A 22,405-nucleotide genomic window follows, 5' to 3' on the forward strand; every position below is an offset into this window, starting at 1 on the left:
GTGTTTCACTCCAAAAAGCCAATATCCCTATCTCATTAAATCCTCCCTTCACTTCTCTGGACCTCAGTTTCCTCCTCTTGGGCTGCCTGTCCCCTCTGGTTCTTCTGAAGACCAGAGAGAATAATGTCAATGAAAGCTGTCCCATTGGCTATAAGTTCTGGAGCCCGTGAGGGCTATTAACAAAGCTGTTCCCATTATCAGCAAATCCCAGAGGTAAGTCCCATCTCAACACATGCTCTAGGAGGAGCTAAGAAGTTGATCCTGGGTGATGAGAGGGCAAAGAGCTCCAAAGGAGCCCTCTAGCAGCTGATGGAGAGATCTTGACGGAGAGAGCCCCAGAAGTTCTGGCTGAAGGAGGGATTGGAGGGCTTAACACAGCTCAGTGGCTGCCTGGTGCTTCCCTGCCAGGCCAAGTTGGAAGACACAAATGAGACGCCACAGAAGATACCAAGGAGACAGGGATTGACAGGTGAGGGAGCAGGGGAGGAAGGGAGTGTCAAAACTCAGCAAAGACTGGAGTGGAGAGACAGGGGCAATGATATAAGGGGAGGGATGTAGAACCAGGGCTGGAGATCAGGAAGACAGATTGGGTTGCATACACAGGCTATGGGATCTTAGAACACCTATCCTGCCAGATCCGGACAAGGTGCACCTCTGGGTGGGATTGAAATTATCTTGGCCAAGCCTCTACCCCAGGAGAGCAATGCTGATGACAGCAGACACCAGTAGAAACACGGGCAAGCTCTGATCCCTACGTGTTCTAGGGTCACACGTAAGCCTTGTCTAAGCGTTCTCTCCATAAGGATCACAACAACCCAGGAGGTCACAGATGAGGGAAATAAGCTCCGGGATAGGGAAGTGACTTGCCCAGGGTCACACTGCTGGAAGTAGGAGCTGAAATTGGAATCAGGTCCTTTCTGATTCCCAAGTCCACACACTTGGCCACTAAGGTCCACGTGACAAGATGAAGGAAAAGAATCTGGCTGACAGCAGGTACCCACTAGGCAGGAAAGCACTTACCCTCTCCCTTTGTTTCAAAAAGATTTCTTTTTGAAATGTATTCATTTGAGAGAGATACAAAGACAGAGCAAGCACAAGCAGGGGGAAGAGCAGAGGGAGAGGGAGAAGCGGCCATCTTGCTGATCTGTGAGCCAGACACAGGGCTCAATCCCTGAACCTGGAGATTGTGATCTGAGCTGAAGACAGATGCTTAACAGACTGAGCCACCCAGGTGCTCCTCCCACCTTCTCCCTTTGGGCAAGGACCATTGTGATATCTGATCTGTCAACCACAGAGGGGACCCTCCAAATAGAGCTCATTGAATTGGAAGCCCAACCGAGATCTTTTCCTCCAAAGCCCTCACTGCCCAGATGTGAAAACCAAGGCTCAGGGACCCAAAGTCACAGCAGGCGAGTGGCAGAGCTGGTCCAAGAACCAACACTCTTGGTTTTCCAGCAGGGCTCAGAACACCTCTTGCTGTCTTCCTCACCAGCCGTGGCCTTGGACAGACCCTCAGATTTACGCTGGCTAAAGGGCATAACCGCTCCCTGGCAGGCTTGGATGATGAGAGGGGACGATGGACGTGAAGGACAGTGTCAGGTTGTGCATTCTGGTGACTGGCTCTTCGGTCCAGCTGTGTAATTGGCCGGAGGACAATCCAGACAGGGAACAGCCTTGCCAGTTCCGGTGGTAAGTTCTGTGCCCTAGGAAATACCACCCTTCGGACCCGCAGCACGGGCCTGCGTCATTCACACGTCCTAGATAGTCCAGAGTAAAACAAGAACCCTAACCTGTAAATTAAGTGTAAGAAGATCCAGCCAAACTTGGATATCTCCTAGGATGGGCCAGTTGAACGATGCTTGGAAATATCAAATGCAAAATTGTTTAAGAAATTATTTCTGGTGCCCCTGCTTTGCTGGTGAGCCTGCACATGCTTGGTGTGCCTGTTGGATGGCCCAGCACCGCCTGGCAGTGAGAAGCACTTGTCCTACAGGTCATAGCATCTGTATGCCCATCTGCAAAGCAGCAGAGCAGACCAGAGTAAACAGCTGGACTCAATGGCCTCTGACCTTGACTCTCTACATTTCTGCCTCTTAGATGCCTTATTCTGCCTCTCAGATGCCTTACTCTGCCTCACCGGGGTGAGGGTGTGAGAAAAAAAAAATGGTGACTGGATTTGTCAGAATGGATTTTGATCAACTGAGGGTTAACCCTTTAAAACGGAGACAATGAGGGGCTCAGTTGGTTAAGCAGCTGCCCTCAGCTCAGGTCATGATTCCAGGGTCCTGGGATCGAGCCCCGAGTCAGGCTCCCTGCTCAGCGGAGAGCCTGCTTCTACCTCTCTCTCTCTCTGCCTGTCACTCTGCCTATTTGGGCTCACTCTCTATCTCTCTGTCAAATAAATAAATTAAATTAAATTGAGACAATAAGAGTCACCTGCTTCTCAGGTCATGCGAGAAGCTCTTTCAATGTACTTATCACGGTTGTAACCAGAAAACTGTGTATTATCTTTTAAATATATCAGCCTGTTGCCAGAACGTAAGTAAGCCCTGTGAAGGCAGGATGCTTTGTTCACCTTCTCACAGCCTTGCCCATTGTAGGTAGGTACCTCCTGAATGCTTGATGGAAGATGGAAAGAGGGAATTGTGGGTTAAGATGGAAGAAGCAGTATTGGAGGGTACCACAGTCCTCTAAACTTGGCCATAAATCATTTGGGTTGCAATAATTGTACAGTGACGTCTACGGATTCCTCATTCCAGACTCCTGGTTTCCAGAAGCTCTGGCTGCCTGTCACGCTGGCAGGCAGCTTTGTCTCACTGTGGAGGCCACAACCTGTAATGGATCAAAAGAATTTCCACCAATCTTCTACTGGGTGGGCATCCCCTCTCCACAGGTGTTCCCCTTTCTTCCATCTTTTTCATCTTCCTGTTCCTCTACCTGCTCATCCTGGTGGGGAACATGCTCATCCTATGGCTGTGGTGAGAGAACCCAGACTCCATAAGCCCATGGACTTCTTCCTGATCAGTCTCTCAGCCCTGAACATCCTTTGCACCATGACAACTGTCCCCAAGATGCCATCCCTCCTCTTGCTTGGGGACCGCTTCCTCAGTTTCCCCACCTGCTTCCTGCAGATTCACCTCTTCCACAGCTTCTCCTGCTCAGAAGCCTTCATCCTGGTGGCCATGCCTATGACCGCTATGTGGCTATCTGCCGCCCCCTGGACTATACCCTGTCCTCATGACCCCCACACCGATGCCACCTGGGCAGCCTGAGCCTGGCTCACTGCCTTCCTCCTGCACATCCCCACTGGGGTGCAGACTTCCTGCTTGGCCTTTGACAACATAGCTCACATCCCTTGCTGCTTCTGTGACCACCTGGCTATTGTCCAGGCCTCCTGCTCTGACACCACGTCCCAGACCCTCATGGGCTTCTGCATCACCGTAGAGGTGTCCTTCCTGCCCCTTCCCCTGGTGCTTCTCTCCTGTGCCCACATCCTGGCTTTGGTGCTTCGCATCAGCTCCTGAGAAGGATGTTTGAAAGCCTTCTCCACCTGCAGCTCTCACCTCTTGATGGTTGGTACCTACTACTCATGCATTGCCATAGCCTCTGTGGCCTACAGGGCCAACCTGCCCCTCAACTCCCACATCATGGCCAATGTGGTGTGTGTTCTTCTCACCCCTGTCCTCAACCCTCTTATCTACACCCTGGAGAACAAGGACGTCAAAGCAGCCATCACCAGCACAACAAGTGTCTGGGACCCAGGGCATTCTGGAGACCCTTTATCCTTAGATGTAGCTAATTCTTCTTCCAAGATACCAGTGTGCCAAAAAGAAAGAATGCCATCAAAAAAGTTTCTTGACAGGAGGAATGACTTAGAGTAGAGCCCAAAATATACCATTGAGGCTTCCATTTCCATTAATGATAGACTAAGTTATAAAATCAACACTTCTGTGGAAAGAAAAATGTCAGATAAAATAGAAAAATTATCTTCTTTAAAGTGTCAAAATTATCATTTTCTTAGTTCAGTGGGCAGTGTGTCAGTCTCATAAATGCATCAAATAGATTTTTTAATATAAAGCTAAAATAGTAATAAAGATGAGAACACAGAAAGGTTAGTTATTAAGACATGAATGGGTGGCTCAGTGGGTTAAAGCCTCTGCTTTCAGCTTGGGTCATGATCCCAGGATCCTGGGATCGAGCCCCAGATTGGGCTCTCTGCTCAGCAGGGAGTCTGCTTCCCTTCCTCTCTGCCTACTTGTGATCTCTATCAAATAAATAAATAAAAGATCTTCAAATTTTTTTTAAAGATTTTATTTATTTATTTGACAGAAAGGATGATTCCAATTATATGAAGTTCAAAGACAGGCAAACCTAAACTACATTTTTTATCAATAGATAGAGATGTCATACACTGTGAAGAAAAGAGAAGGCATATTTATTATAAAAATGAAAATCAGGGGTGTCTGTGTGGCTCAGTGGGTTAAGCCTCTGCCTTAGGTTCAGGTCATGATCTCGGGCGTCCCCTTGGGCTTTGCCTGGGGAGCGCCTTGGGGCGGTGCGCCTCTGGCAGCTCAGGACCTGGTGCAGACCACGGGGAAGACGGATGTGATCTTCTCCTGCCTGGAAAATCTTAAGTTCTTAGAAGTTTCACTGCATACCTGAGAGAGAGAGAGAGAGCAAGTGAGCATAAGCAGGAGGAGCAGCAGGAAAAGGGAGAGGGAGAAGCAGGCTCCCCGTCAAGCAGGGAGCCCAATGCAGGACTCAACAGGAGCTGAAGGCAGATGCTCAACCGACTGAGCCATCTAGGCACCCTCTATGTTTTTCCAATCTGTTTGGAATCTTTATATTTTTCCAATCTGTTTTGGAATCCCAAAATCCCGATCCTGGGATCAAGTCCCACATCAGGTTCTCTGCTCGGCAGGGAGCCTGCTTCCTCCCGCCCCTCCCCCTGCCTGCCTCCCTGCCTACTTGTGATCTCTCTCTGTCAAATAAATAAATAAAATCTTAAAAAAAAATCAGAGTTATTGCTGTAAGAGAGGGAGAGAGATGTGAATCAGAGAGCGGCACCAAGGGCCTTCTGAGGAATTGTCAGTTTCATTCTCCCCTGAATGGTGGTGACATGATCGTTCACTTTACAATCAAACTCTCTGTATAGACGTATACATTGTGGCTCCATATTAATACTGTATTTCATAATAAACTCTTACAAGACATCATGCCATCAGGCAGAGGCTCCAATGGTAGTTCTCAATGTTCAGTTCAAGTGTTTCCATGGGTAGGATGGTTTGTGGTGGTTTTTGCATTTGTAGTAAGCATTGAGCTGCCCAATATAATTTCCCCTGTTTGTCTATCCATTTTAGAAGACTTTGATTAACATTTGGGAGGTGCTTGGCCATGTGGTAAAAGCTAGACACCACAGAGAGAGATCGGGACAGTCACTGCCCTCAATTTGCTTACAATCTAGTGAGGAAGATGGACTCGAGGAGGAATAGCACAGTGTGGTAGGTGCTGTATCAAAGGGAAGCACAGGGGATGGTGGGAGCATGGAGGATGGTGTTTAATCCAAGACAAAAATGTCCCCTGTAAATATATATTAACCTATGGCACCTGCTGCTGCTTGTTTAGGAGTCTTCATGGAGTTAACAACATGGTGGATATGGACTGACTGAACAGAATCCCTGAGCTGCTCCCATCAAGAAGGAGAAGTTTCATTCTGGAGCTGACCAGAATGCAGGATGGACTCCTTATCATGGGGTGCTGATTTTTTTTAGTTTAGACCCCCGCCTCAGTCAAGAAATGGAGTTCTCACTCAAGCAAACACAGAAGACTTTGCCACTCAGTCTTCCTCAGAAATCCCATAGGTCAAAAAAGGGTGGACAGAACTACAGTGCCCCTGAAAGAGGCAAAAAGGAAAACCACTCTCAGAAAAGTGAATGGCTCAGGCAGTGACATTCTTGTGGCATATGTTAAAGGAAAGAAACTCTTTCTTAGCAAATTGTGATCAAGTTGCAGGAGTGATGGGACTTGAAGCAAGGGCATTAGCAGAGAGTGAGAATTTCAGCAAACAGCAAGGGGGTCTTTTAAAGCCACGATGGTAGCAATTTTAAGTCAAAATTGTGAATCAAGGCATTTTTAGTGAATTTCTGTCCCCATTTCTGCTCCTTCCACCTATTGCATTCCCTCTACAAAAATTATTTTTATTCATTTTTTTGTTTTTCTTTCCATTTTTAATATAAGCATATCCATAGACTTACACACACATATACAACATATAAATACAGCTATATTATCTCTTTCTTGGAGAAACAGTAACATATTAGAAGACTGGTCTGCACCTTGATTTTGAAAAGTTAATCAACAGTTGGTAGAGATAAAGTTTTTGTTCGAGCAAAAAAAAAAAAAAAAAAAAAAAAACTGGTGGTGGGAGAAGGACGGGGTCATTGCTGGAGAGACTGGCCTTAGGTAGGAGCATGAAGAGTTAGTCCAGGGGAATAGGCTGGAAGACAGAAGGAATGCAGGCATGGATGGCGGCAGGCGGGTGAGCATGGGACGGGACTCCGTGCACTCCTCTCCTGATTGGCTGTAATAACAACAGGAAGAGGTATTGGTGAATGGAAGAGAGAAAAAGTCGTCAGGAAGAGGAAATGAGGGAACAAACCAGGGATATATCAGATGACTGCCTGCCAGAATTAAGGTCTGTGAAAAGCTCTTATGTTAAGCTTGGATAAGATACATATTCATCAGGAAAATGCTTTCTTAAAATCCATTTCACTTCTCCCTAAGGGTGCAGGGCTCAACCTGAGTCAAGGCATGTGGGACTGATGTCCCAGTGTTACTGATTATTCCCAGTGGAGGTTTCTTTTTTTATCCAAGCATTAGGATAATTCCATAAGCCAACTGGTTTTCAGGCAGCAATGATTTGATTTTTTAAAAAAATCTGATCATTTATCTGTCCTCACAAGTGGCTACCTATGCTTCTTGTCAAGAAAATAAAATCTGTCTGCTAAGTGACATATCTCAAGTACATATATCATGAGCCTACTATATGGTATATTTTATATCTCAATGTTATTGGGAGAGGAAGGAAGAAAAAAACACTAAAAAATGAATTCTGAAATGTCAAATGCTAGTTTAAAATGCTTCTAAACTTGGTTACAACGCTGAGTTCTAAAGATGGTTCCACTTACCACTTACACGTAGTGAAAATACTTATGTAGTCATGAGATTATGATTCCATTACAAGAATGATATTTATGGTAATACCATTTCCTCTACATTAACTTCTTATATTCTTGATGCTAAGTAAAATGCTTATAATATGTTAAATTCTTATTTTGTGCTTTCTGTTTGTTTCAAACAGCATGATTCACTTTAATTTCTTTTATCCTCCTCTTATGTGTTCTTCAAATATATTCCCAGCATTGTCCACAGTACCTGGTCTAGTTCCATCTTTAAAGCCATCACTATTACTAAACTAGATATTTTGGTCCCAAGCTATATATATTTTAAATAACCTGCCCATTATACTATTCTATACATCTTTAAAATAATAAAAATTCTATCACTGAATGCTGCTTCCACAAATATGTGGAAATTAAACAGCACACCCTTAAAAAACCAATGGGTCAGGGGCACCTGGGTGGCTCATTAGGTTAAAGCCCCTGCCTTTGGCTCAGGTCATGGTCCCGGGGTCCTGGAATCGAGCCCCATATCAGGCTCTCTGCTCTGTGGGGAACCTGCTTCCTCCTCTCTCTCTGCCTGCCTCTCTGCCTACTTGTGATCTCTGTCTGTCAAATAAATAAATAAATAAATCTTAAACAAACAAACAAAAAACCAATGGGTCAAAAAAGAAATCACAAGGAAAATGGGAAAATATCTTGTAGAAAATGAAAGCATAGCATAGCCAAAATCAGGGGATACGGCTAAAACAAGTGCTTTGAGAGAAATGTAGACCCATAAATGCTCATATGAAAAAAGAAGAAAATCTCAAGTTAATCATCTATTGCTATTAGATTATTTATTAAATTATTTATGATAATCTAATTTTTACTTTAAGAAATTATTCTTTTATCATTTTTCTTTAAAAACAAACTCAACTCAAAGCAAGCAGTAGGCATCAAATAACAATAAAGATTAGAATAGAAACAAATAAAAAAGATGGGAAAAATTGACAAAATCAAAACTGGGTCTTCGAATACATCAATAAGATTGACGAACCTTTAAGTAGATTGATTAAGAAAAACAAAAAAGAAAAGACCTCCAAGTACTAAAATCAAAAGTGAAGGAGGGAACATTACGACTGCACTGCAGAGACATAAATACAAAATGTCAAAGGCAGAGACCAGCATGCCACACCTGAAAACAGAAGGCTGAATTTACCACCACCTTAAGCATTGGGAATGTTCCAGCATATGGTTCTGAGGAACACAGGGAGCTAATCTCACACAGGGCTGGGGACAATGTGGAAGGGAGGGGCTGGTGGACCTTCAGGGGTGCTGGTATTGAGGGAACAGTTTGTCTTTGGTGGTGGAAGTGTGGTTACTGGGGTGAGGGTGTTGCTGGGTGGCTGACTTTTAGACTGGCTGGCTTTCAGGAACGTGGATATTAGTGCAAAGCTGTCATTGAGCCATTAAACAGGTTTAAAACAAGTTCTGAGGACTATTTGTAACCATGGCTATCGAACAGCCCATCATTTCCTAGAAACCTGAGGACATTTTCCTTCTCAGAGGTAATAAATTAAATCATATTTTATCCCCTAATGTTATACTAGGAAGTCTTAAAGTGTTGGCTTTTTGCAAAGAAATCTCAGCCACCAGATTAGTTCTATTTTGGCTCATTTTTGTAGGTAAAACGAAATAAACTTAGAAACCTGAAAGGGATCTAAATCTTGGTTTCGGTTTGCTTTCTCTGACCTACCATAGTTCAAATGCTGGTTGTTTTCTCTGTGATCCTTTCCTACCAATAACCAAGTCTTGTCGTTAGTTTCATTTGTCACACCCCAAAAAAGACTTTAGTCTTTTTCATGCTGCCAAAGGCTGGTTTGCGGGGGTTTCTTTGTTTTCTTAAGATGTTATTTATTTATTTTGAGAGAGAGAGAGAGAGAGCAGGGGGAGAAGGGCAGAGGCAAAGGGAGAGACAGAATTCGAAGTGGACTCCCTGCTGTGGCAGAGCCCAAAATGGGGCTCGACCTCATGAGCCTGAGATCACAACCCCACCAAGAAGCAAGAGTCTGACACTTACCTGATTGAGCCACTCACACGCACCTGTTTTTGTTTTTGTTTAAGTGCAAACCTGGTTAATTTTTTTTTTTTTTTAGAGAAGTATAGTTGATGCACAACGTTATAACATAGTGATTCGGCAAAGTCTAGACGTTATACTGTGCAGCTACCATCTGTCACCATACAACACCATCATGGCAATAGGTGTTTATTAAGGAGCTCTGTCATGGGCAACCCTGTCGGGGTCCCCTCTCACTCTTGAGAGCTTTTTCTGTATCTTCACTTAATAAACTTCTATCATTTTATTCACACACAGACACACACACACACACACACACAAAAGGAGCTCGATCATGTCTGAGGAACAGAAAACAGAACAAAAATCCACCAACAGTCCAATGATTCTGCGGGAATTCTTTGGTTAGATCTCCTCCCCTAGAAAAACCCTCAGCTTTTGCCTTTGTGGCCTTGAAGCAAAGATCCACATATACAAATTTATCCCAACCCAAAATTCCTCTCTTCAGTTGGAAGGAGTAGATCTGGAGAGGAGGAGAGACCAAAGAAAGTTCTGGTTTGTTCTTCAACAAAATTTCCCAAACCATCTTCAGTGCCCTCAGAAGTTCCTTCGATCAGAAGGGGCTACAGCCTCTGCTGTACTATTCTTTCGGTTTCCAGGAAGCTGCCAATGGCTTAGTAATCTTACATCCCGCAGTTGTAAATCTACAGTCCGCAGACATCACTTCTGGAAGTCTCTACTGTGGGCTGAAATGCTTTTGCCCTGGGTCAGGGCAGCAGCAATAGGTCCAGGTGCAGCGAGGTCATCTCAGTCATTGCTGGAGTTCATGTTCTCGGAGTCTCTGGGTTTGAAGCTGGGATGCCCCTGCTGCAACAGATGAATCCCTAAACTCTACCTCTGACCCTAACAATGCACTATAGAGTAATTAGTTGATTTAAAATAAAATAAAATAAAATAAAATAAAATAAAATAAAAAGTGCTTGCTGCTTGGATCAGGAGTTCTACTTCTAAGGACCTATCTGAGAGAAATATCTGGGTACCTATCCCCAAAATGCATGTTAAAAGGACATTAATTATAATAATGTTCAGAATAGCAATAATTGTGTACAACCTAGATGTTCATTGGCAGGGAAATGATGAAATATTTTGAAATCTGAAAATACATGAAATAATTGGTGTCATATCCATACTATGAAATACCAAGTAACAGATTAAAAGAATGAAGTATGTCAGACAGACAGAAAGGTTCCAAGACTCAGTAAGTTGGAACATAAGTGACACCATAAGAACAAAATGACTCTATGTTAAAGGAAAAACAAAACAGTCCCTCCAACCCCCACCACACACGCATGCTTAGGGAAGGTGTGGAAGGAACACACCAAATCGTTACCTTTGTTGGGGGAGGGGAAATATGAGGAAGGGTTGGTGTGAAGAAAACATTTACCTTTTACCCCATAAATCTCCATATTGCTTAAACTATTTTACAATGGGATCTATTTATTACTAGTAAAATTTTAAAAATTGTTTAAATTTTATACAGATTAGTGGAAGTGTGACAGAGTCAGAAAGTGAGAGCTATGGAGCCACAGGAAGGAATCTGACCGACTGAGGTACAAAGAGGCTGTGATCCAACTTGGGCCCTTCCTGGGGCTGGGGCACAGTCCACCCTACCCCACATTCTTCCCACAGAACCTTAGCAAGTCCCTCCTGGAATAGCTATGGTAGTGTGTCCCGGTGGCACAATAGGGTTTTCCTTTTTTGGTTTATCCAAATAACAGCTCTCCCTTACTGAACGTTTACCATGTGCTAGACCCGAGCTCAGCACCTAAACCTTCCCAGAAACCTGCAGGATAGGCAATGCTGTTATACCCTTTTGCACAGGTAAGAAAATAAAGGCCCAGGGGGGTTAAGGGATTTATCCAAAGAGACATCACTGGAAAGAACTGAGGTCTCTGCTAAACAGCTGAACCGCAATGGGAATCTTGGGCCCAAATTCCAGCTCTGCCAGCAGCCACTCATGTGACCCTGGGCAAGTCATTTCCCTTCACTGGATTTTTCCTCAGCTCTCAAATAATGAGGACAATCCTGGCCCTGCCTGTCTTCCCTGGCTGTTGTGGGGCCAGATGGGAAAAAAGAATCGAACTCTTACATGGGTGATAAAGTTCTGGGACCCATGAGGGTTGTTAATGACACTATTTCCATTACCTGCAAAGCCCAGGGCCACGTCCCCCACTCCACCCTAGGGAGGTGGTCCCAGCTGGCGGGCGTGGAGTCCTTTAGGGGAACCAGCTTGAGGGAGAAGGCCCCAGCAGGCCATGACTCCAGGGTTTAATGGGCCGTGGCCCAGCTCCTTCCTGGCTCTTCTACCAGGGCCAAGTGTGGTGACGCTACAGAAGACAGCAATGTGGATCAGGCCTGCAGGTGAGCTGAGCCAGGGCTGGAGTTTTCCAGAAGCACACAGGTTCAGAGAGGCCTGGAATGTGTACAGCCATAGTCAGGAGCCCAGGGTGCACCCCCCCGTCTGTGTGGCTCTGGGACAGACACCCCAACAGGACGGGCAGGGATGGGCAGTCACAGGCAAGAGGCTGATGCTTTTGTGAGAAAGTTTCTCACAGAGAGGCAAGGCCAATGACAGTGAAAGAAAGGGAAATATTTAGTGAGGCATCTGTAACACTGTGAGTCACGGGTGAGGGAACTGCAGTTCAGGGGAAAAGTAGAAAGCGGTGAGGCCAGAATGGAAACCCAGGTCGCTGTAGCTCCAATTACTGAGCCAGACTCTATCACGTGCACATATCCTGCTCTTGGACTACGGGAACGGCACAGGATGGTGGGAATACTGTGGGAGGATGGCGTGGATTTGGGAGTTGTGGTGAAGCGTGATGATGCAGTCACCATGAGAGGCAAGCATGCCACAGGGCCCTCGCTCTCCCTCCTCAGAGGCTGGGGCCATGAGATGGCTATTTTGGCCCCTCACCGGGCCAGACACAGAGACGTGCTCCAAGATGCTCACTGAGCCAGAGGAGATCATCTCTTCCAAAGCCTTCTTTTACAGGTGGGAAAACTGAGGCTCAGGGACCCAAAGTCACAGCTGGCAAGAGGCAGAACTTGCCCAGGAAGTGGCACTCTTGGTCACTAGGTGGGATTCAGGCCTTTGCCGAAGGCTAGCCCCAGCTCACCCTCTGCTCCCACCCCAGAGAGATGGACCTTGGGGACTTGGGGACCTTGGGGACCTTGGGGACTCAGTTTCTCCTTTGTTCAAGAGATATAACCACTCCCTGGCAGGCTTGGATGCTGAGAGGAGAGGATGTATGTAAATTGTAGCATCAGGCTGAACCCTCTAGTGAGTGGTTTTTCCGTCCTCTGTCCCCCGCCAGTGCTGTAATGTGGCTCACAGATATTCCTGACCAAGGAAATTTCCCAAACAGTATCTTTGGTGCCCTTAAGCACCAAAAACACCCCTATAATACATATTCAACATGAACTCCCTTCATCTAAACCACAAACTAAATGTAAGGAAGTCCAGAAATTTCTGATTATGAGCACAATGCTACATTGGGGCTTTTCAAAAATAATCAGATACCAAATTCTGGCAAAAATGTTTTTCAGCGCTCTTGTCTAGTGGTGCCCAAGTCTGTGCTCTATCTGTTGCCTAGGTGCATTCTGAGAAAATGGGAGTTTAGGGAAGGGAAGTGCCTCAGTGCTTTTCAAGGGGAGCAAATCAGTCTCACTGGTGAGTCTGTTCCGTGGCCCCAGGAGGGAGGGCAGCCAGGGCTCCTCCTGAGGGATCCCCAGCTCCAGGGGAAATCCAGCCCCTTGGAGAGTCTAGTTCTTGTTCTGTCACCGGCTTACTGTGTGCCCTTGAGCAAACCACAGCCCATTTCTGAACCCTCCCTCCCCACCCCCATTTGTGTGCCCTAGCTGTGTGAGAAATGGTCAAACTAAAACTCTCTGCTTGCTAATGACTCCTTCATGCCGCCTGCATGATTCAGCAGCCACTCAAGGCCTGCTGGGAAAGCTATGTCTGGCTCCCATCTCTGGACCACCGGGCTCCTGGTAGGGGTGGTGGCTCACTTTCCAATAGAAACAGTCGGGCTCCATGATGTGTGTGCTTGGGCCTGTGGGACCCATGGACAGAGAAAGAGACAGACACCCCCACCCCCAGTATGATCGTAGTGATGACGAAGGAAAGCACAGGGACTCTAAAAGCCAGAGAAGAGGGCCCAAGCCAGCCAAGACCAGCAAAGCCTCTTGGGAGAGGGAGCATTTGAATTGAGGCAGAAGAAGGCAAGAGTAAGAAGTTACCGTGTGACTGGAGTAAGAAGGCTGCCAGAAGATCGATCTCGGACGGCAGGTGAGGAGGTCATCTTCTCTCATGAAAAATCCTTATGAACACCACACAGGAGCCAGAAAACTGGTCTCAAGACCTGCCTTGGCTGTGAACTTGTTGGCTGACCTTGAGAAGACGCTCTGTTTCCCAACTTCAGACAGCATTTGCCCTCTCTACCAGTGTTGTTGAGTAGAAGTGGGACAGAGGAGCAAGTAGGGGCTACTGATGGACTTGCTGGCTCTGAATTTTTGCACCTCACACCCCAGCTTGACTTAACTCAGTGACCATCAATCGCAAATCATCTCCTCTGAGCTATAATGACATGTAGGCAAATGTAGCTGGCACCATTTGGGGGTATGAGGAAAACCTGGTCAGCTGGCCAAGGCAGGTTGGATCTGGTGGTCTTGTTAGCTGAGAATGAACTCTTTTCAGCTGAGGTGCAGCAGCTTTGCTCTCCTGACTGGGGACTGGGGCCTGACCTTCAGAACACAGTATTTTTTTTTTCTTTCAAGGAAGCATTCACAATGAAGTGGTTTGTTCCATGTGTCTTTTGGGAAAGGCATTTTACCAGCCTTCACTACCTAAGGAGAAGCCAGGCCACCCAGCACATACACTAAAGAGATTAAAGAACAAATTGAAACTACTTTTTTCCCCCAAGTTGAAATTTCTGATTGTGGCTGCCAATATCAGCTTAGAAATGGAGAAGAAAAGAGGAAAAAACTTTGCCCCAATCTCTTCCCAAATGAAAACTTCCAGATTGTCCAGGGGACATGATCTAGAGAGAGAGCCCCAGTCTGGGAGTATGAGACCTGAGTCCTTGTCCTCGTTCTGTGACTGACTGGCCCCATGTGATCTTGGGCAAGCCTTTGGCCTTTCGGTCTATAAAGAAAAAATCTGGCAACCATTTTCAGGTTTAGTATTCTTATGATTCAATGACATGAGAAAGGTTTTAGCACAAGTCAGAGAAACAGGACAGTTCTGGAAAAATCAAGAAGGGAGTCGTTTTAGAAATCATCAAGGTTAACGAGGCCATGATATAAAGTGACCATGGACTTGTTCCTGTGTATGAAAGGAATCCATATACCCAGTCGGTTGAAGGCCTCCGGGTCTGTGAGTGCTCAGAAGCACACATCTCTCCTTCCTTGACAAGGGAAGCCCCTGAGGGAGGGGCTTGTGCCTTAGGCACTGTCACAAGAATACTGTGTTTGTCTCTCCAACAGTGGCCCCTAAGACCCCTAAGTTTCCAGTTTACTACAGTACCTTCTTAGCTGGGGCTAGGGAAGTCTACAGGCTACCGTTCATCAGGAAATCCTGCTCTCCTGCAGCAGCAACTAGGAGAGAGGGAACAAATCATATCACACTTGAAAGCCTTTCAATCTTTCTTTCTGCCACTGGATTGAATATACCTTTAACCCTGACTCCTATCAGCAAGCAACTTCTCCAACAAAAAGCTGCCTCTGCCATTCCTCTCACTGTAGTAGGACAAAAACCCATACACACAGAGGCAAGATTTAAAATATCCTGTTGTTTTTGTTTGCCTGCTTGCTTGCTTGTTTAAATAAGGTATAACTCAGGCGTAATAAAGCCTACAATATTAGGTACAAATATAGATCTAGCTATAAATATAGCTATAGCTCTAGATTCAGACATCATAGTCACAGACACAGATACAGATATTGATATACATGCAAATATATATCTATAGGGGCACCAGGGGTGGCTCAGTCAGTTAAGCAGCTGCCTTCAGCTCAGATCATGATCCCGGGGTCCTGGGATCAAGCCCCGCATTGGGCTCCCTGTTCAGCGGGGAGTCTGCTTCTCCCTTTGCCCCCAGCCTTGCTCATACCCTCTCTCTTCTCTCTCTCTCCCTCTCTCAAATAAATAAATAAAATCTTTTTTTAAAAAAGACAAATATAGATATATAAATGTAAATAGATCAGCTAAAGATATAGCATATTTTCAGCAACCCAGAAGGCTCCCTTGAGCCCAGCCTAGTCAAATCTCCCCACAAAATTGAGCTAATCAAGGCTTGAGTTAGGTTCAGTTTCAGTTTTCATAAGATTCATTCTAACTTGAATTTGCTCTTGTTCTTAAGGTATGGCCTCCTGGGCTGTGGATTGTTAACGTGGCGGATCTCTGTCTCCTCAGCCCTGAAACATTATAGATTTGTTTCTACCCTTTGGAGGTTTTGAACTTAAGCTTTAGCAACCTTGCCACCTACTCTCTCAACACACACACACACACACACACACACAGAGCTTCAGATTTTTTTTTTTTTTTTTTTTTTTTTTTTTTTTTTTTTACAGCTTCGGAAATTTTGAAAATGTTTTGAGGATAAGACCTTTATGTTTTGGAGGCAGGCTCTTTCCCTCTAACCTCTTAAGCATCATGGGATCTACCTTTTAGAAGTCTCTTTATTATTTTTTTTGGAAGCTTCAAGCCCTGCTTCCCAAACTCTTTTGCATAGCCCCCAGATTCAGAAGCTGTCCCATGGGGAAAACCTGTTCTGCATTTAGATTGTCTTAAATTTCCAGTTTGTTTTACAAACCTTTTTTGACTGCCAAAAAGCACTGCTTTTTTTCCTTTCGTCATCTGTGTCCCTCTGCCTGGGCCAAGTCCAATCCACGCAATGGTCCCCAAATCAAATGTTCCCAGGAAGGATAAGAACCGGTGCTTGGCAGTTCACTTTGGAAAGTCCCTCCTCTCTGGAGTTCCAATTCATTTCATCCTCATGGAAGCCATGTTTCTCCAATTTATTTTAAAAAATGTTATCTGTGTATTTTTTCCAAGTTTTCCTAGTTGTTGCCATGCAAGTGTTGGGCCACCATGACCTATTACATTGTACATCTGTACATTGTACAGATATATAGCTTAAGAGGTATGTGGAAAAAAAACACTACTCAAGGCATACAAGCAAGAAACAGGTTTAATAAGTATGTGAGCAGAAGCAAGTTGTGGAGAGCCTTGGAGACAGCAGCCCTTACAAGATGGCGGCAAGATGGTAGAATTTGAGTGAGTGCAAAACTAGAAACACAAGCGTAAGGACTTGATTTGAGAGAAGAGACATCCCAAGCCAGACAACATGGGACCCAAGATGAAGACCAGAAGAACTCTTTCTAAGCATTTTTCACAATTATAATTCTATAATCAACTGTTAAGATCTGACTTTCCCAGTAAGACGTGAACTCTCAGATAGGAATTTCGTCTGCTTTCTTCACTTTCGTCACTGTATCACATGAACACAACATAATGACTTCTGTCTGGTAGGTTATTATGAACTAGTAATTAATATTTGACCAAAGAAGAAAGGGAGGAGTTTGGGGTTCCCTTGATAGATATCATAGATAAATACCACAACTTACAATCCGTCTACTAGAATTGGCTGTAAGTGATTGTGCTTATGTTAACTATAAACATTAAAAAATGTCATTCCAGTGCCCTTTGTCTCTATGGTTTTCAGATATCTCCAGGATCCAGATGTTCCAGCTGCCTATCTCCCAGAAATCCAGCTCTGCTTCACTATGGAGGCCACAACCTGCAATGGATCAGAGGATGGATCACCAGTCTTCTACCTGGTGGGAATCCCCTCTCTGCCAGAGACCTTCTTCCTCCCTGTGTTCTTTATTTTCCTCCTCTTCTATCTTCTCATCCTTCTGGGAAATGCCCTGATCCTGGTGGCTGTGGTGGCAGAGCCCAGCCTCCACAAGCCCATGTACTTCTTCCTGATCAACCTCTCAACCCTGGACATTCTCTTCACCACGACCACTGTCCCCAAGATGCTGTCCCTGTTCCTGCTTGGAGACCACTTCCTCAGCTTCCCTGCCTGCTTATTGCAAATGTACCTCTTCCAAAGCTTCACATGTTCAGAAGCCTTCATCCTTGTGGTCATGGCCTATGACCGCTATGTGGCTATCTGCCGCCCCCTGCACTACCCTGTCCACATGACCCCACAAACCAATGCTGCACTGGCAGCCTGTGCCTGGTTTATCGCTCTCCTCCTGCCCATCCCAGCAGCGGTCAAGACCTCTCAGATGGCATATAAAAACATTGCTCACATCTACCATTGTTTCTGTGATCATCTGGCTCTGGTCCAGGCTTCCTGCTCTGACACCATGCCCCAGACCCTCATGGGCTTCTGCATCGCCATGGTGGTATCCTTCTTGCCCCTTCTCCTGGTGCTTCTCTCCTATGCCCACATCCTGGCTTCGGTACTTCGCATCAGCTCCCGAGAAGGACGTTCAAAAGCCTTTTCCACCTGCAGCTTTCACCTCCTGGTGGTTGGTACCTACTACTCATCCATTGCCATAGCCTATGTGGCCTACAGGGCCGACTTGCCCCTTGACTTCCACATCATGGGCAATGTGGCATATGCCATTCTCACACCAATCCTCAACCCTCTCATTTATACGCTGAGAAACAAGGATGTTAAGGCAGCCATCACCAAAATCACGTATCTCAAGACCCAGTCTTGGATAAGAACCCTCGCGCTTTAGACGCAGCTTATTCTGCACTCAGGACACCAAATAACAGTGCCCGAGACAGGTTAGGAGCTCAATAAATATTGTTGAGTAAATAAATTAATGAATATAGAATGATAAAAGAGAATTCAACCGAGCAGACGGTTCCAACAGGCCAAGTCAGGTAGACAAGATGACACATCCATGCATTTCAGTCAGACTTCCCATTAAAATAAAAAGCCTACACCATTGGCATAAAGGGCTGAGCCCTTGAGGGCTGTTAATGGTACTCTTCTTGTTATCGGCAAAGTCTAGGGACAAAGCCTACACTCCCCCGTATATGTCCTAAGAGATGCCAGGGAGTTGATCTCTGAGGGATGGAGGGTACAGTTCCCATAGGAGGACCATCTTGAAAGAAAGTACCCAAGAGACCTGGCTAAAAGAAGAGAGCTTAGGGTCTAATAGGTCATGGCGCCATAGCAAAAAGGCCTTGCATGGAGATACCACAGGAGATACCCGTGTGGACCAGGGCTAGCTGGTGAGTAGGGCTAGGGATAAAGTGCCCCATGACAGACAGAGAATGCTGGGGTGGGAAAACGAGGCAGAGAGGCCAGGGCCTATAAACCAGGACCAGGGATGAGAAAGAGAGATTGGGTGCACAAGATGGAGGCAACTAGGATCCAGGCCGGCGGCGGATACACGGGCTGTGGGACCTTAGACCTGGACAGATCTGGACAAGGTGCGCCTCTGGATGGGATTGCAAAGCAGCCAAGCAGAGGAGGGAAGAGAAAACTGCTGGACTCAGTGACCCCTGAGGACCCCTTTGGCGTTGACCCTTGGCGTTTCTGCCTCCCGATGTCCTATTCTGCCTCACCCGGGACTGTTGGCCTCAACTCCCTCTCTGAGCACAGAAATGCCCATGCCATGCAGTCACATTCTTTCAGGTGTGAGAAAATCCCAGAGGCCCAACGTCCAGGGTGGGGTTCGGAGAGTAAGGGATAAGCCTCTCAATTTAGGACAGAGGACTTTCTCTCTTGGGCAAGGTCCTTGGGTCTGACTTCTGGAAGATTTCAAAGGAACTTGAATTGGCAGATACCATGTCTTGTTTCAGCACTCGCCAGAGGGAGACTCAGAAAGAAATATGAAATATAGATGTCTCTGATGTTATCAACGGAAAAAAAAAATGGAAAGGGAAACAGAAAATCTTTGTCCTAGTATTTTCTCCTCAAGTTTCTTTCCTGGAAACTTGAGCTTCTGGATCCTCCAGGAAACATGACATAGAAGAAAGAGCCTGTTTTTGGAAAACGAAGGCCTGAGCTCTGGTTGGGGGCCCTGCAGGTTGCCTGTGGCAGCTGAGAAAGTCCCTTTCTTTCTTTCTTTTTAAAAAATATTTGTTTATGTATTTGAGAGAGACAGAGAGGCTGGGGGAGGGGAAGAGGAAGAGAATCTTCAAGCCGACTCCTCCCTGAGCATGGAGCTCAACACGGGGCTCAATCCCACGACCCTGAGATCACCATCAAGTGTCAGACGCTTAACCAACTGAGTCTCCCAGATGCCCCAACCCTCTGCCCTTTCTATGCTTACTCTCTGGTCTTTGGGGAGAAAATTGTTGCATTTGAAAATAAAAATGTTTTTTCCAGTTTTTACATTGTTGGTCTTCCACACAGAGGTGTTGTGAGAAGAGAGAGAAATTGGAGGTGACTCCAGGAAAATCACGGGGACACTGCTCATGGAGTCACCGGAATTAGTGAGACAGGAATACCGATATCTATATAGATTTCTCAGGGCCCTTCGTCCAAGGGACAAATCCAACAGGGAGAGCAAATCAGTATTTCCCTTCTCAAACCCACAGATCTGTGGGTTGAAAACCCAGAATCCCTTCCGGTTCCTCCGAGAGGGGTTCTTTCACCTTTGAGCAGCTACTGCAAGCCAGTTTCTCTCTATGGTCAATGCCCCCCAGGTCCCATGACAACTTGTGCCCAGACGCCAGGGGCCTGCTGGGTAGCGGTCATGCAATGGTTAAACAGAAGCCCCCCACTGAGCCACGGCAGCCAGCCTGAAGCTACAGAAGATACCTATGTCCTATGGAGTCACACAGATGCTGTCTTGGATTCTTTTTTGCTGCCAATTGTGGGAGAAGCCACCATCGGTTCTGACTCCAATCAGGAATGATTCTTCCCATCAAGAGCGTTTCCCTTCACTGTAACCTGACAAAGAGCCTCACACCCAGAGACAACAGAATCCTTCCATAACACGTAACACAACTATAATTAATATGTGATTCGTTGCTTAATGTCTCTTTTTTCCACTAGAAACATGTCCATGAAGTTAGAGACTGTCTTGTTCAAGTATTTACTCTATACCCAGCATGTGACACATGGTTGCATATTGTAGACACTTTCCCATACTTGATTATAAAAGAAAAGAGGGTAACCTTAATTATTCAGTGATAATCACAAAATTATCATTCCAGAAGCATTGATTGTTCTGATTTCCAGATATGATTTGTCCCCGGACGTTTCCACTCCCTACTTCCTGGGCATCCATAGTAACCCACCACAGAGACCATAGCCTGTAATAGATCAGAGGAGTCCTTAGCCATCTTCTACCTGGTGGGCATTCCCTCTCTGCCTACATCCCTCTTTCTTCCTATCTTCTTTGTCTTTCTCCTGCTCTATCTGCTCATCCCAGTGGCTGTGGTGGCAGAGCCCAGCCTCCATAAGCCCATGGACTTCTTTCTGATCAGTCTCTCAGCCCTGGACATCCTCTGCACCACGACCACTGTCCCTAAGATGCCATCCCTCCTCTTGCTTGAGGACCGCTTCCTCAGTTTCCCCGCCTGCTTCCTGCAGATTCACCTCTTCCCCAGCTTCTCCTGCTCAGAAGACTTCATACTGGTGGCTGTGCCTATGACCGCTATGTGGCTATCTGCCGCCCCCTGGACTATACCCTGTCCTCATGACCCCCACACCGATGCCACCCGGGCAGCCTGAGCCTGGCTCACTGTCCTTCTCCCACACATCCCCACCGGGGTGCAGACTTCCCGCTTGGCCTTTGGCAACACAGCTCACATCTCTCGCTGCTTCTGTGACCACCTGGCTATGGTCCAGAACTCCTGCTCTGACACCAAGTCCGAGACCCTCATGGGCTTCTGCATCACCATGGAGGTGTCCTTCCTGCCCCTTCTCCTGGTGCTTCTCTCCTGTGCCCATATCCTGGCTTTGGTGCCAGGATATGGGCACATTTGCATAATCTCCCAAGAAGGACACTCAAAAGCCTTTTCCACCTGCTGCTCCCACCTCTTGGTGGTTGGTACCTACTACCTATGCACTGCCATAGTATCCTCTGTGGCCTACAGGGCCGACCTGCCCCTCAACTCCCACATCATGGCCAATGTGGTGTGTGTTCTTCTCACCCCTGTCCTCAACCCTCTCATCTATGCCCTAAGGAACAAGGATGTCAAAGCAGCCATCACCGAAACGACAAGTCTCCAGGACCCAAAGAATGTGAGGAACCCTGATTCACAGGTGTAACTTTACCTACTCACAAATGCTAATAACAATAGAGGGAAAAGTGGAAAATTCAGATAGCCGGGTAGAACAAAAATCTCAAAAAACAGCCCTAAGTGTTTCTCCTCCCTTATAATAAAATAATGAGTTTCTTTCCTTTTTTTTAAGATTTTATTTTTTCATTTGACAGAGAGAGAGACACAGTGAGAGGGAACACAAGCAGAGGGAGTGGGAGAAGCAGGCTTCCCGCTGAGCAAGGAGTCTGATGTGAGGCTCGAGCCCAGGACCCTGGGATCATGAACTGAGCCAAAGGCAGCTGCTTAACCACTGAGCCACCTAGGCACCTACCTTTTCTTAATTCATAGATAAAACATAAAGGATTTTTCTATTCAATTTTTAAGTTATGAATCCCAAATCTCACAAGACTATGAAGATAATTGTGATCACAATTCCATTAGTTCAAAGAATTTTGAATCTCAGAGACTTCAAGCCTTTGACTAGCAAGAAATTCCATCTTTCCCCTTGTGTCTCTTCTTCCCGTATTTCTAGATGTCCCCAGGATTGCCAACAGATAGTGTGAATCAGCCTTGCCCTTTTCTGCTGTGGTAGCAAGTCAGAAATCCCCTTCCAGGAAAAAGTCTGACATTGCCACCCTCTAGGTCCTTGTTGCCTGAAAACTCACTGCCACAACAAATACTATAACACCAGTCACATGGGAAATTTTCCTCTGGTTTCTAGACACTCGTGTCATAAAAGTAGAGCAGACCCTTCCTCTAGCTTCTGCTTAGGTAAGGGACGTTCCTTCCCAAACCTGTGTGGGCATCGAAGCCTTACAGTTCTTTTATTTCCCAGCCATTCCACAACAATGGGGAGCTAAG

The 22,405-nt window shown here is 45.9% G+C and overlaps 1 protein-coding gene and 2 pseudogenes across 3 annotated transcripts in view; all 3 read left to right on the forward strand.

Moving 5' to 3' along the window:
- The window catches only part of LOC309840279 (olfactory receptor 2AT4), a gene marked incomplete at its 3' end in the record, with an annotated part of 110,704 nt that extends 92,650 nt beyond the window's left edge, over positions 1-18,054 (forward strand). The window contains exon 3 of the mRNA XM_082682361.1: positions 17,022-18,054. Coding sequence (XP_082538487.1) covers positions 17,022-18,054 — 1,033 coding nt within the window. The remainder of the gene's footprint in view (positions 1-17,021) is intronic.
- On the forward strand, positions 1,577-3,881 carry LOC309841241 (olfactory receptor 2AT4-like; annotated as a pseudogene). Its single transcript has 2 exons — positions 1,577-1,689; positions 2,803-3,881. The product of its transcript is annotated as an olfactory receptor 2AT4-like (transcript).
- A 627-nt stretch (positions 18,055-18,681) lies between the features above and the next one.
- Positions 18,682-21,551, forward strand: LOC309840280 (olfactory receptor 2AT4-like; annotated as a pseudogene). Its single transcript has 2 exons — positions 18,682-18,757; positions 20,581-21,551. The product of its transcript is annotated as an olfactory receptor 2AT4-like (transcript).
- Positions 21,552-22,405: the final 854 nt, after the last annotated feature.

The sequence above is a fragment of the Mustela nivalis genome (genome assembly GCF_964662115.1).
Source record: "Mustela nivalis genome assembly, chromosome: 9".
In the NCBI taxonomy this organism is placed as follows: Eukaryota; Metazoa; Chordata; class Mammalia; order Carnivora; family Mustelidae; genus Mustela; species Mustela nivalis.